The 13338-nt window shown below is 41.3% G+C and overlaps 2 protein-coding genes and 1 long non-coding RNA gene across 6 annotated transcripts; 2 read left to right on the top strand and 1 right to left on the bottom strand.

Annotated features, from left to right (window-relative positions):
- Positions 1-260: 260 nt before the first annotated feature.
- Positions 261-788, bottom strand: LOC122414179 (uncharacterized). The gene is made up of 2 exons (XR_006261713.1): positions 524-788; positions 261-444 (listed from the first exon to the last, which is right to left on the bottom strand). It is a non-coding gene; the product is annotated as an uncharacterized lncRNA (long non-coding RNA).
- Positions 336-3696, top strand: LOC122414178 (vesicle-associated membrane protein 2-like). Of its 4 annotated transcripts, none has more exons than XM_043425170.1 (3): positions 336-474; positions 2040-2362; positions 2948-3696. In XM_043425170.1, exons 2-3 carry the CDS (start codon positions 2044-2046, stop codon positions 3007-3009), a joined length of 381 nt encoding a protein of 126 aa, XP_043281105.1. In that variant the 5' UTR covers positions 336-474; positions 2040-2043; the 3' UTR covers positions 3010-3696. The 4 variants fall into 4 exon arrangements, with proteins under 4 accessions (XP_043281105.1, XP_043281104.1, XP_043281102.1 ...); XM_043425169.1 differs by lacking the exon at positions 336-474 and adding an exon at positions 1075-1384; XM_043425167.1 differs by lacking the exon at positions 336-474 and adding an exon at positions 1080-1472.
- Positions 3697-3840: 144 nt separating this feature from the next.
- Positions 3841-11351, top strand: LOC122414177 (uncharacterized oxidoreductase YjmC). The gene is made up of 4 exons (XM_043425166.1): positions 3841-6006; positions 6425-6963; positions 7442-9271; positions 10215-11351. Exons 3-4 carry the CDS (start codon positions 8840-8842, stop codon positions 11064-11066), a joined length of 1284 nt encoding a protein of 427 aa, XP_043281101.1. The 5' UTR covers positions 3841-6006; positions 6425-6963; positions 7442-8839; the 3' UTR covers positions 11067-11351.
- The last annotated feature ends 1987 nt before the right edge of the window (positions 11352-13338 follow it).

The raw sequence follows: 13338 nt of genomic DNA, 5'->3' as shown, positions 1-13338 counted from the left end.
TAGCGACCTCTCGAATTCGTCCTTTATACGTCCCTATAAAGGAGCTTTGGTGCATAAGCGTCAAATTCGCGCGTGCGCCGACCTTCGAGTCAATAAAATTGGTAACGCCTCTCAGAGCACGCGCCCGCGCACGGACAGGCGCGAACGAAGCGTTTCCCTCTTCGCTGGACACGAACGAATGAAAGAACGGGGGGGAAGGGAGACTTCTCTCTTTGAGAAGTGAGAAGCATTGGGATTTTATAACTATCCTCGAACACCCATTCCGTATTGCTACCAAAGGAGAAAATCTCACCGGCATCTTTATTCAGCTGTCAATATTTATTTATGAGATACCTTGCCTGTTAAAGTCATTTTTTTATTTGATAAAGTAGTGTATATACACACTATTTTCTCCTGGGCTCGATGTCAACAACGATGAGAAACTTCAATTCGCCGGGGATCGACCTAGAAAGATTGCAATCAAAATGGATAACAGTGAGTCAAACTGATTTTTTTTCATTTGTCCATAATCACATTTTCTTACAAGTATTTTTCGTTTTCATAAACGCAGTGTTTTTGATGTATTGCTTCGTAGTTACTTGCAAACAAAACGTCCATCATACACATTTTCCTTCTCCTCCTGGGTGATAATGAAACTTTTAACAATCGTGGTAATCCTCTGTTAGAGTCTTTCACACGATGCGATTGCACATACATTATTTAATAATCAAAAAATCTGCAGCCACAATTGCCTGTTTGACGCATTACGATCAATAATAAAACGTCAAGTGCATGTGCGGGTAACGTCATTCTCGCGTTACCTTAAAAAGAAATGAAAAATTTCTGTTGATAAAGTAGAGACGGATTTCTGTTATAACTCGCTACTAGATGGCGCAACGTGCTAGTTTTTTTTTTTTACCGATTTTTCATATACACCTCTATAGCATCTATGGAGAGGAAAAAAAATTGTTGAGCATTTCTGTCATAACATTCTTCGAAAATTCACGTACACTGAAGCATTTATGTAAATGAGGATTTCTAAAAAAATTCTTATATTGCTTTTGCGTGATCTGACTATCATTTAAAGAACGTTACGTTAGCATTTTGAAAAAGCCTCGACCTCGGTCATCATAACCTATATATAAGTCGTATGGTTTTGTGTATTCTTCTCACACGCACGCACTATATATCAATTCGTTGTATCGCAATTTAAAAATGACGTCATTGTTCCTACTCCTCGATTCTTAGTCATTTTTCACCAGAATTGGCCATCTTTGAAACGGGATCCGTTATATTTCCCTACGATTCACGCGTGTGTGTGAACGAGCTTCTACCATTTTTTTTTCTTTTTAACACAATCACAAAAGTCCTTTTGCGTGTATTGTTCATTTCTGACATCGTGGTGGTGAGTTACATCGTTATTTACGTGCACGATAATCAAAGTTGAGTAGTTTTAATCGGAAACGAAGCGAAGAATAATAACAATAAAACATGTAAGTATAATGTGCGCGGTGTGATTTTTATTTTTGTAAAGTTTCAAAATGCATCCGTTCATTTTCGAATAATTACGTCGTTGACACGAGTTTTATGTTTTTTTTCGCTCTTTCCCGTTTATTCAAGTGGTTACGGCAGCCGCAGTGGCATCCAATCTGCTAGTAACGGAAACGTCAAAAATTTCCGCGTCCCAACATTTTTCTCCGATTTGCTAGTATTGTTTTTCTTTAGTGTTTGTTATTCTTTTTAAACATTCCTTATATCGAGACAAAACTTGTTGCTTCGGCCTATATTTCTTCACGACTGTAATTGCGCAGGTGTGTACGTGAACTTTCCAGGGTACTCATTTTTTGAGGTTATGGGCGTGTACAATTTTTTTATATTTCTCCGCATTTTTTACCATAATTTACCATCGAGTTATGAACGGGTCGTGTCTAATTACCGGCGCAGAAAACTTGGAGATTAATATAAAATTAGCTAAAATAGATCTTTATTGGAATTTGACTGAATAAAAATTGTTTGAATATCCAAAGACTAGGGTGTAAAGCGACTCTTTCCCATTGCAGCAAAATGGACTCTGGCGGATATTCCGGAGATGGAGATTTGGGAGGTCCGCGTACGCCTCAACAGGCTGTATCGACAAAAAAACTCCAACAAACACAGGCTAAAGTGGATGAGGTGGTTGGAATCATGAAAGTGAACGTCGAAAAAGTCATGGAGCGTGATCAGAAACTGTCCGAGCTTGACAACCGAGCAGATGCGTTACAACAGGGCGCAGCGCAGTTTGAGCAACAGGCTGGAAAACTTAAGAGAAAATACTGGTGGAAAAATCTTAAAATGATGATTATCATTGGAATAATATGTGTCATTATATTGATTATTATCATCGGTGAGTAGGATATCTATTCCAAATTATAAAGGAAACCTTTTTTTTTTCTTTCGATTGTGAAGCATTTGATTAATAATGTAAAGATATTACCGAAATAATGTTGTTGATTGAATTTGAAAACGGTACTCGATTATCAGCTCAATCGTCGAATCATTGTTAAACCGATATTTTTGACAAGTTGGTTTACCGATTGAATTTTTTTGGCTGACATCAGCCAAAAAATTTTACTATAAATTATTCTTCACGGTAACTGCTGTACTCATTAGCTTTTCATATCGTTTGCCGAATAATCTCCCGCTAAAACCAAAATTTTAAGCAAAATTGTCAACAGAATTCTATTCATAATCCAAAACAAGCGTTTGAGCAATGTCTAAAAAATGAATGACGTGTTGTTTTCTATTCACAACGTATCGCGTTGATCAACTGTTATCAAACATGTGTTGAAACATTCGGACTTGTTAGTTTGTTGAAACATTCTTTGAGAACACTAAACTTGAGAAATAAGCTGCAAACAATAATTCTCTGATCGTTGCCTGTTGCATAGTGTCGCAACGATCTTAAGCCTGACCGAGAACATTTTTCTAGCTTCCGTATTGCCGGGCTCGTCGAACGATGAATCTGCAAAGCCGGTCGAGAGTGGAAAGTGAACGAAAGTAAGGAAAGAAAAAGGATGAGGACGACGGAGCGTATCGTAGCGCCACCGAGCGGCAAAGAAAAGAGCAGCGTTCCTCAACGGTTAACATGTTTTTTTCTCTTTCATATCCGCGAATTTGAGCCAAGTATTTAAATTAACGAAGACAATAAGAATAGGCGTAAGTACGGAATATCATAGGAAGGAAACAAAAGTGACCAAAAGGTACCCACGATTTTAGGCTTGTTAGAACAAACGATAAGAGGAACAATCATTTATCCGAGCAATAGCACAAAAACGGTTAAAGTTTAAAGAAAAACAGAGTCTAATCACCGAAGGGCAAAAATTTTCAATTTGCCACTTCGTTTCTTTGTATTTTTACACTAAAATCTATCATAATTTGCTACTATTATTGTTAATACTTGCAATTATTGTCTATGCAAATGTTGTAATGGGAATTCGGGGCGTATAAAAGAAATAAAAGTAGAGGTTACTGGGGCCAAAGCGAATTTCACGAGGCCAAAACAAAGAAGAAAACGGAAATGACATAAAAAACACAATCGTTAGAATCAGAAAACCGTCACGTCTGTAAGTTACAAATGTTCGTAACGTTTTTAACGTGTATTTTGTGTACAATTGATATTTAATATATACATATATATATTGATATAAATGATGTGTCACGAGAGACCTTCGTAACGAACGTTTTTGTTAAAGTGATTTTTCTCTCTGATCGCGGGAAGGGAGAAAGCTTTGAAAATGATATCGAACACCGTGACCCCCTCATTTGTTATCTAATCTTGGCTGCGATCCGTAAATCCGCAGCCTTCATCTCCCTTCACTGTGAAAATCAAAAGTTACACGTCTGATTTACGAGTGTTGAGCGTTTTTATGGTTTAACTCAGCCGGCTCTCAAAGCGTCTCAATAAAAATGATAGTAACCGTTTCGTAATGCGTCAATGGAAATTAGCCGATGAATGAGAGTCCTATCGAGCTTTTGTTTTGAGATCGACGAATAACGAATTGACGGCGAAACAATGATTTCGTGAGAATCGAAGTCGATCGGAAATACTTTTCGACAGTTCGTTCTTGACAGCCCTCATTTTCACAACGAAATATTTATTGTGCAAGAAAATACGATTATTTGCAGCACTCCAAAGCATTTATTCTAGCTCGGACGTACAACGAAAAGCACTCATTTTCTTTCGAATTGAGAACTATCGGCTTCGAAAATTGCTCATTTACACTCAGTAAATTATTACTGAATCCAACTTGAAAGTGCTAAAAATAACTGGGGAGCGGTCATCAACGAAAAATATTCAATTCCATTCCGACTACGTGTTTAAAATGTTGCTCTGACAATTCGCAGGCGTAGATCAAAATTGTCGCGCTCTTTTCTCGTTTCTCGATAAATCCGAGTGAGCAAGATCAAAGGTAAATGTTCGATGTTACGCGAGATCGTCATCGAGCATTCGGAGTTTGTCTTATCTCCTTCGTGAAAAGAACAATGAAAACACGATTGCATTGAAAATGCCGAGAGGATAATTGAAAAATTTCATCGACCGCGTATTATTGGGCGTATCGATAAAAGCGTATAAAACGTCTGGGCGGAGTGAAATTTCCGCTGAGACTCGTTTTTTCTTTACTCAGATGTGAAAAAATTATAAAAATAAGTTTGATCATCGTTGCCGGGGGGGGCCGGCCCGCGTGACGCGTAAATCGAGAAAGAGACATCGCCACCTACGATACAAAGCGTGTAGTCTGTTTGCACGACTTGCGAAATAAAAGAGACTCGAAGAGTTCGAGGAAGAAACTCGGCGCTCAGCTTAGAGTGAAGTGTGTGAACCGAGGGCTTTTCGATATTCCAACGAAACCGCAAGAAATCGCGGATACTTTATTCGTCGGGGTATACACCTATCAGTCGAGTCACGACCGTCCTGCCGGACAGACGTCGTCGCCACGCGTCGTCGAACGGCGTCGTCGTCGTCGTCGCCGTAGTCGTTCGTTTTCCCTCCGAGTTGTGCACTCGAGTGTCGTCTTTATTTGCCTTTTTCCATAATTTTATATAAATTTCCACGTTTTTTCGACGTGTGAGCAAACTATTTGTACTCATTGACCAAGAAATTATAGATGCATGCTCCGCACAGATCAAACAGCTCCGTCGTTTTATTGCAAAACATCTTTGATCCGAGTACTGGAAAAGGGATAATAAACACGTCGGAACAAACAAATAAAAGTCACAGAAGACGAGAGCGCTCGGTCTCCAGCGAACAAAGTGTTAGGACTTTCGAATACAAACATTTACAAAGAATTGTAGTACGAGATACCGAGATTACAATTTTTTTTCTCACCTATCGACACAACGAGATATTTCTCGAACGGAATTATCGCGCGCATGTCAGCGAAATTCTTCGTTCCGTGTGAGAAACGTGACGTTTCTCGACTTGGCTTGATTTTCCTATTTTTTAGTTCATTTCCTCGAAAATCCGGGGCGAGCGATCGAACAACAAGCGCTCCTCAAACTCTGAATATTGGCGTCGAGTGCTTATTTTGACATCGTTCCTGTGTTCGTACGTCCAAACGTAATTAAATGTGTTTACAGAATCTCGTGGTATTTTTCGCGTAGTGTCAGAGGAGATACGTAAATAAGAATAAAGTGAAGTGTCACCGGAGGTCAATGGAGATAGCTGTCACAGGGCTCGAAGACCATTTCAATGAAATAATAATAATATCGAAGAAAATAGCAGCCTTCTATCATATTCCAAGAATATCACAGTTTTTCTCTGAATGGAAGCTGTCCGATTAAATCTCGTCTATTCTGAGACTTGACAGGAAACTTTTTTGCCAGTGCTTCTAGTTTTTATTCCTACGTATACGAATTGTCCGGGATCGTAAGACTTTCCGATTCACCATTTTTCGCATCGTTGAAAACACACGTTCCAAGATGCCGGAAGGACGGCAGGGGGGCTTCGGGGAACGCCGCGAATGCGGGCTCGGCTACCAGAATACTTTGGTAAGTTGACAGAGATGCATTTCTCGCGCACCTTTTTTCACAAGTAAATAAGGAAAATCATTTGAGACAATTGAGGAAAGAACGAATTACGAAAAGGTGTTCGAGGATGCGATCGGGGAAAAAGACATTTGTATTCGAGGGTAAAGAAACATTTGAATTGATGAAACGAAAATTAACGAGGGAATACAAATCGATGTTTATGTTATGTCGGAAGCACCGTTTTCTCTGGTTTTTTTTTTTTTTCCACGACGAGTAGAAACTTGGACAATCGTGATGCACGTGGGAAGCAAACGTATGCAGACACACCGAGTCCAACGATAAGATTAACCGCGAAATGCAATAATGATAAATAACATTAAACGCTGCGGCTTTATAGGCCGAGCCGAGCAACTAGTTTATTTTCATTTTTTATTTATAGCACTCTCACTGCCGAGAGACCCTCGGCTGTGGGCTCGTCACGTCTTCATAAGGTGTTTACCGCCGTGGAGAAAAGTTTTTCTCTCATATTTCCACCACGTGACGATGAAAATGTGTGCTCAATACTTGTGACAAATCCGCTGAGAAAACTCGTGCGTGCGGAAAACGAATTTCGCCAACTCGAGATAATGCATGAAAAAACAATTGCAAGGTTAGCGAAAAAACACAGAACACCCTGTTACAGCCAATTAAAAGATCGTTTTCGACAATAATTTCCATTCCCAGTCAAATTCTCCGGCTTCAATTAGTCCGTGAAAACTGAACAATATTTTATTTTCGAATCTGTGCAAAAAATCATTTCCGGAAACAATAAAAATCGAAAAATTCATCAAAGAGGAAACGAGAGTGAGCAGAGGTGGGAGTCGAACGTTAAAGACTCAGTTACATTTTCGTCTGATTCACTGCGATTTTTACCCGTCAACAAAGCATGAAATCGCGTGTTGAAAGGATTCTGAAAAATCCGTAAAATCTACGAGTTTCGTGAGGAATTTAAGGCCTTATATACAGACTTGTAGCGGGCGAAAAAACGCGATTTTCTTGACATTTTTTCGACACGAAAATAAATGTTTATTGAAAAACTGTCAACGACATTCATCAGTACATATGTTCACGCACTTGTACAAATTTTTTACAGTAGCACATTCTTTTGAGCATCGATTGCGGTGGCCACGATAACTAAAAAACTATTAATCCGATCCACACCAAATTGTGATTTGTAAAAATGTTCATTTAAAAAAAAATAGCGACAGTTTTAACAAAAAATTCATTTTTGGGGGGTGCTAAATTTTTCGTTTTTTTTGTAACAATTTTCGTTTTTTCCAACAAAATACGAAATCCTTCCTCCAGGCCCTAGCTATTACCTAATGCTCTCATCTTTATGAAATTTCATGAAAATATTCTTCATTGTACTTGAACAACATCCGATAAAAAAAACTCCGATTTTTCCGCCCATCAAAAGTGTATATAAAGCCTTAAAAATGTGAGATTTCTTATGAGAAAAAGTGTCACAAGACTTGGTTCTATGATTGTGAAAAAATCGGAGTCAATTGGATTACAGCAAATTGTAAATTGATACGATTAATCAGATCGCGAATAACGACCAAAAAACTACTTTGATCGTTGAGTATACGAGCGCTGCCCCATGGGAGAGAACAGTTCTTCGAACTGTAATAGTTCGCGAGTAATCAGAGATAAATGAATCTCTATAGTAACTCGTAGTGATTAACTCGTAAGCGATGTGCACCAATCATCGTGTTTTAAGGTCGTATCGTTAACGACAAGCCGAGTGCTCCGAGAGTCGTTAATTGATCGTTTGAAGCTTCTATTTAGTCCGGAGCTCAACAGGTGTGAAACTATTGCGTAAATATATTATACACCCGTGTGAGCAGTGTAAGAAACATAAGAAAAATATACAGGCGAATGTTTAACGGCTGAAGGTGATACGCGGCTCGACCTATGATGCCACTCGTTCGTTATCACATTTAAACCGACTCGATAGCCGGGCTCGTCGGGGGCGTTCGTGCATCTGAATTATAACTTTCGTTGCGAGAATCGTAATCGACGACTAAAACTATTAAGCGATTCAACGATTCATCGCTTTTCCTCAAAACTCTGCCATTTTCCAATCGTTTCCGTTCGCAGTTGACGAGTCTCTTTTTCCTCGTTCAACGATAAGATTATTCAGCTAAATTCAGCCGCTATTTCATATTCTTTCGAAACAGTATGCACGCGGAATGCACATTCTCCGTTAAATTAATCAAATTAAGAGCAATTTCGTAGCGACCCGATCAAAAAAAATGAGAAATTTGCCACAAAAGCATATGTTGACGAATTCGATTGATAGAAGATCGAAAGCAAATGACTGAACGAACGAATCGAAATCGCCGGCCCCCTCCCTGCCCTCAGCATTGAAGATATTTAGGTCGTAAATGGTTCCTCCGAAGCACACGGATCATAGAGACGATAAAGGCACGTCGAATCAAACGCGATACAAATATGACGAGCGTATGTTGATGCGGATGGATTGGTGTGCGTGAATAAGACGAGAGGCGAAGAAAAGCAGAAGTTTTCCTCGTTGCGTGAGTGTGTACGCACACGTCGCTTCGACGAGAAGGTTCGTCCGGTTCTACCGTTGCTCGAGCTCTCGATCGGTTTGTACGCGCCGTCGTAGACGGGCGAGTGCTCGTGGCAAGCCTCGATAACCGTATCCGCACAAAATGAGAGATCGCGTCGTGCGCGAATGATTCGGTGTTTATACAAGGAGATACGGCCTTAAAAAGGGTCGTTGAAGAAGATAAGTTGAGAAAAAAAAAAACATAATCATAACAGACGAGAAGAGCGCGTCGCGGGCGTCAAGATGTTAAAAAGTCGGTTGATTGTTGAGAGAATATTCAGTGAAAATTGCGACGTCTTGGCGTCGATTCGGGCGAGTGTTCTTCAAGTTAAATCGTCGAGAAGAAACTCTCGTGGCACGCAACATTTTCAATCCCCAAGGACATTCTTCACCAGCTCAAGGGCAATGGCGTCGTCGAAAGCTCGAGCCGAGCACGTGACTCGGGTCGACGACCTCGTCGTCCCTAAGGACGAGGTCACAAGGTTCATCGCCGAGTGCATGAGACGCGTCGGCGCTAAACAAGAGGACGCCATTACCGTGGCTCATCATTTAATGACTGCCGATTACCGGGGTCATTTCAGCCACGGTATGAATCGTATGGAGATGTACCTCCACGACATAAAAACGAGGATCACCGATCCCGCCGCTGTTCCCGAAATCGTCACCAATTTTCAGGTCATTCACGTTCACTTTGATCCTTTGATTATTCAAAATTCATAAAAATTCATGCTTTCTTCGAAACTTCCTTCCAATTCTGAACAAAACAGTCCTTGGCCATTTTTGCATACGATTCAGCCTCCGCGAGATATTCGCTCGTCGAGAACTACCAATCGAGTGTGCTCGTTGGGATAAGTAGGCGTGGCTTCCACCGCCCGCTTCTCGCATGGGATTGGCCGGCCCCGAATCATCGATATCTCGCCAGGAGCTCGTCCTATCGAAAAACGGCCAAGGAAGTTTCGTTCGAAAATTTTACGATCTACTTAACCCACGAATGCATCGACTGCTTTCTATTTACTTTAATCGCGAATGAAATTTCCTCGTGTTTGATCGTCGGGTGAAAACGAGGTCAATTGTTCGAAATAAAAGCAACGCAGACGCGGCCTTCGAGATATTAATGAGCGACGCTCTGATAAGATATGCGCGTGTATCACCTTTGATTAAGACCGTTCGGTTATTTTTTTTTTTTTTTTTTTTTCATTATGCAATCTGCTCGCGTCTATCCGGTAGAAATGCGTTTCACATGATTTTCAATTTGGAGTAATAATTACCGGTTTTTCCATATTATCATATTGTTCTTGAGAAATATGAAATTTCTTTAACGACGCTATATTTTCCGTTGCCGCATGTACAATTGTTAAATCGTACGATCGACCCACCGTCACATATGATTCTTATCGAAACGTCTGACATCGATAATCGATAAACTCGAATTCTTTCTCGCATAACACCAAGTAGAACAATTGATTTTTAGTTCGAGACTATTCCTATACCGAGTAACAATCGAGGCATCGATGAAACACTTTTGTTCGGTCAACCGCCATTTTAAAAGAATCAATTAATATTGGGCATTGACGCATGCTCGAGCTACTAAACGTGGAAAACGTAATTTATCCGACAGGCGATAGCTCTCGTGGACGGTAAGAACGCCCTGGGCCAGGTCGTTGGAAAATACTGTATGGAAATAGCGATTGAGAAAGCGAAGAGATTCGGGATAGGAATGGTTTCGGCGCGAGGTTCCAATCACTACGGAATATGCGGATACTACGCGTTGATGGCGATGAGAGAGAATCTCGTCGGTTTCAGTTGTACGAACACGAGTCCGTTGATGGCACCGACGCGAAGTAGAGCAGCAGCGCTCGGTACGAATCCGCTGTCGCTCGGAATGCCAGCGGTGAAAGAGGAGGACGGTTTCGTGCTGGACATGGCGACGACGGCGGTCGCCTTGGGGAAAATCGAATTGGCGATAAGGAAGGAGCAGGACATACCGGAGGGCTGGGCCATGGGAAGCGAGGGGAAAGGAACGACGAACGCCGAAGAAGCTTTCAAAAATGGTTTGCTCATGCCGCTGGGCGGCGCGGAGGAGAATTCCGGCTACAAGGGCTACGGCTTGGCGACGATGGTCGAAATTCTGTGCGGCATTTTGAGCGGCAGTAAATACGGACCGAACATAAGGTCTTGGAAGTCCGGCAGCGCAATCGCCGATCTCGGGCACTGCTTCATGGCCATTGATCCGGAAGCTTTCGCTCCCGGCTCGAAAGAGCGTCTCGGGCATCTCGTTCAACAGCTCAGAGATTTACCCCCGGCAGGAGAAGACGCCGTTCTGGTGGCGGGCGATCCTGAGAGAGCGGCCATGAAGAAAGTCGATGAAAACGGCGGCATCGCTTATCACGTTAATCAAATCAACTCTTGCATCGACGTCGCCAATGAGCTTGGCGTTCAACCCATTAAATTGATCCATAAAAGTGCGTGAGCCACTCGTCTTTCCTTGGAAACGAGCACTCCGAAATTCTCGACCGCTCGCACATCGATTCGATCGCTTTCATTTCGTACGCAACGATCCCATCGATTTTCAACCGAATACTCTGTTTTTTATGTACCTCCGTGAAAACGTGACTCAGACCCTCCGAGTTTTTCGATCGAATTTATCAACGCATCGAAACCGAAACGCTCGTTTTTTTTTTGTCAAATGTTTTTCGAAGCCGAGCTTCTGTATCACGAGACTCAATAAATCCTCCTTTTGTGTTGAATAAAATGATGAATTCGCGTTGTTTTTTTAACGAGCATCGCTCAACTATTGAGCGTATGCGGTTTCGTTCGTTATACACCCAGCACCTATATTTATATAGAAGCATGCAGAGATAATGGACGGATAATATGATGACGCAACTGATATGTAGTTCGATCGGAAACGAACAGGATGACCTTGAGTCTCTCGTCGAATCTCATTTGCTTCAAGTTTTATACGCGATCGCGGCACGCACATATATTTCTCCGCTTTATTCATATACGCTTCGATATTACGCATGAAAACTCCAGATCGTTGATGTAACGGGCATTTTGAGCTCCGAGGAAAAACGCTCTTCGCGAAGCTGCCGGAAGATTTATTCCAATTTTCCTCTTCCATTGGATATTTTCCGATTGATTTTTTTTCGAAAGCGGTTTCGATCTTCGCTCTTTCTTCTGCGTGTACAATATTTTTCGAAGCTCGCCGAGGTTTCGGGCCTCGATTTTTTATTAAGGCGAAGACCAGTTGTGCAAGTTCCTGTACAATGCGCGGTTTGCGAGCGCGCGTGCCGAAGCGCCGATCGTAATCGTCAATAATGAAGCGACAGCTCACAATGTGGAATTGAATCCATTACATACTTTTGTGTGCAAGTTCGACTTTTTTCGCAATATCTCGAAAGCGAGAATTGACGCGTGGATGCGGAAGAACATTGCTGATAATTTATAGCAACAATCTCGCTCGTTACCAAGTTTTTATAAAAAGATTTTGCAGCCTACGAAAAACCTCGATTCTCAGTAGGCAATTCGATCTACGGTTTCGTATATTTTTTTCCTATTAGCACGACGCGCGCGCGGTGTTTGTCAATCTTCACCAATGACGCTTCGCGTTTGATCTAAAAAAATGTGACTAAATATTCGTAGCCATGGAACACACAAGGTCGAAAAATAAGTGAAACGCAAACACAATGCCTCTCACTTTATCCGCTTTTTTGGAGGTTACTTTGCCTCCGATATTTCGGGCGGGCGTTATCGTCACGAGGCGATGTAACACGCGCGATCACCTTCCAACGATTCTATTTGATTCTGCAAACGAGATTAGAGCTCTGTCAATAAGCTCGACTTTCGGGTGAGCTCGTCGAATATTTTTCTCCTTTTTTTTTTCAAACGATGCCCCAGTTCGTCGCCACACTTTCGGTTCTATTTTCATTGAACTTTGATACTCGTGTTTGTTGTTCACGGCTCATTGTCACGGCGGGGGAGAGTTCGATGACCATGCGCGGTACAACATTTGTTGTTGCGATATCGTCCCTGCGCTTTTACTTTTCCGATTTATTATTCCAGAATCACCGATCATGTGCACACCGACACGAACATTATTATTTTTTCTCACAACTTCATTCCGCAGTTTGCGCTTCAAATTAGTTGCGACAAATTAGTTTGAATTTCAAGCGTTTTATAACCGCCTCCAACTGCTCAATTGTAAGATCCAAAAGAAAAATGTTTTCACGCAATTACGTTTCTTATTATTTCTCAAAGAATTTCGAAGCGAGCTGTGCCGCTAAAAGTTGTTATTTGAGAAAAAAAAAGTTATGAAAAAAATGAAGATCGACTCCTAAACATTGGAAATTCATGAATTTTTATTCAATTGAAAAAAGAAAAGCTCGAAAACAACAGCAAAGAATATTGCGACCAGCTGCTGAAATATTGGTAGTCGCGACAATGATTATTTTTTTCATCTTCTTTCATAATAATTCACAGTTAAAGAGGACAGCGACACATCGTTTGAGTTATTGGCTCGAACGTTCCGGAATTCTTGATGAAGTTGTAACGGCTGCCCCCCCCCCCCCCCCCCCACTGGGTGCCATTATCAGGAATAAAAAGTGGTCTTTTATGTGGCATCGAGTTCAAAGAGTTATCGATGTGACTCTTACGTTTGTGCGTCTGAGAATGTTTGTTGCTTGACGAGGAGTCTGGCTTTATCGAAAATTCGATATTTATGCATATTAAAGTGGTGCACG

Source organism: Venturia canescens, chromosome 7 (genome assembly GCF_019457755.1).
Source record: "Venturia canescens isolate UGA chromosome 7, ASM1945775v1, whole genome shotgun sequence".
In the NCBI taxonomy this organism is placed as follows: Eukaryota; Metazoa; Arthropoda; class Insecta; order Hymenoptera; family Ichneumonidae; genus Venturia; species Venturia canescens.
The sequence above is the reverse complement of the archived record's forward strand: the minus strand, read 5'-3'. Positions and strand labels throughout refer to the sequence as shown.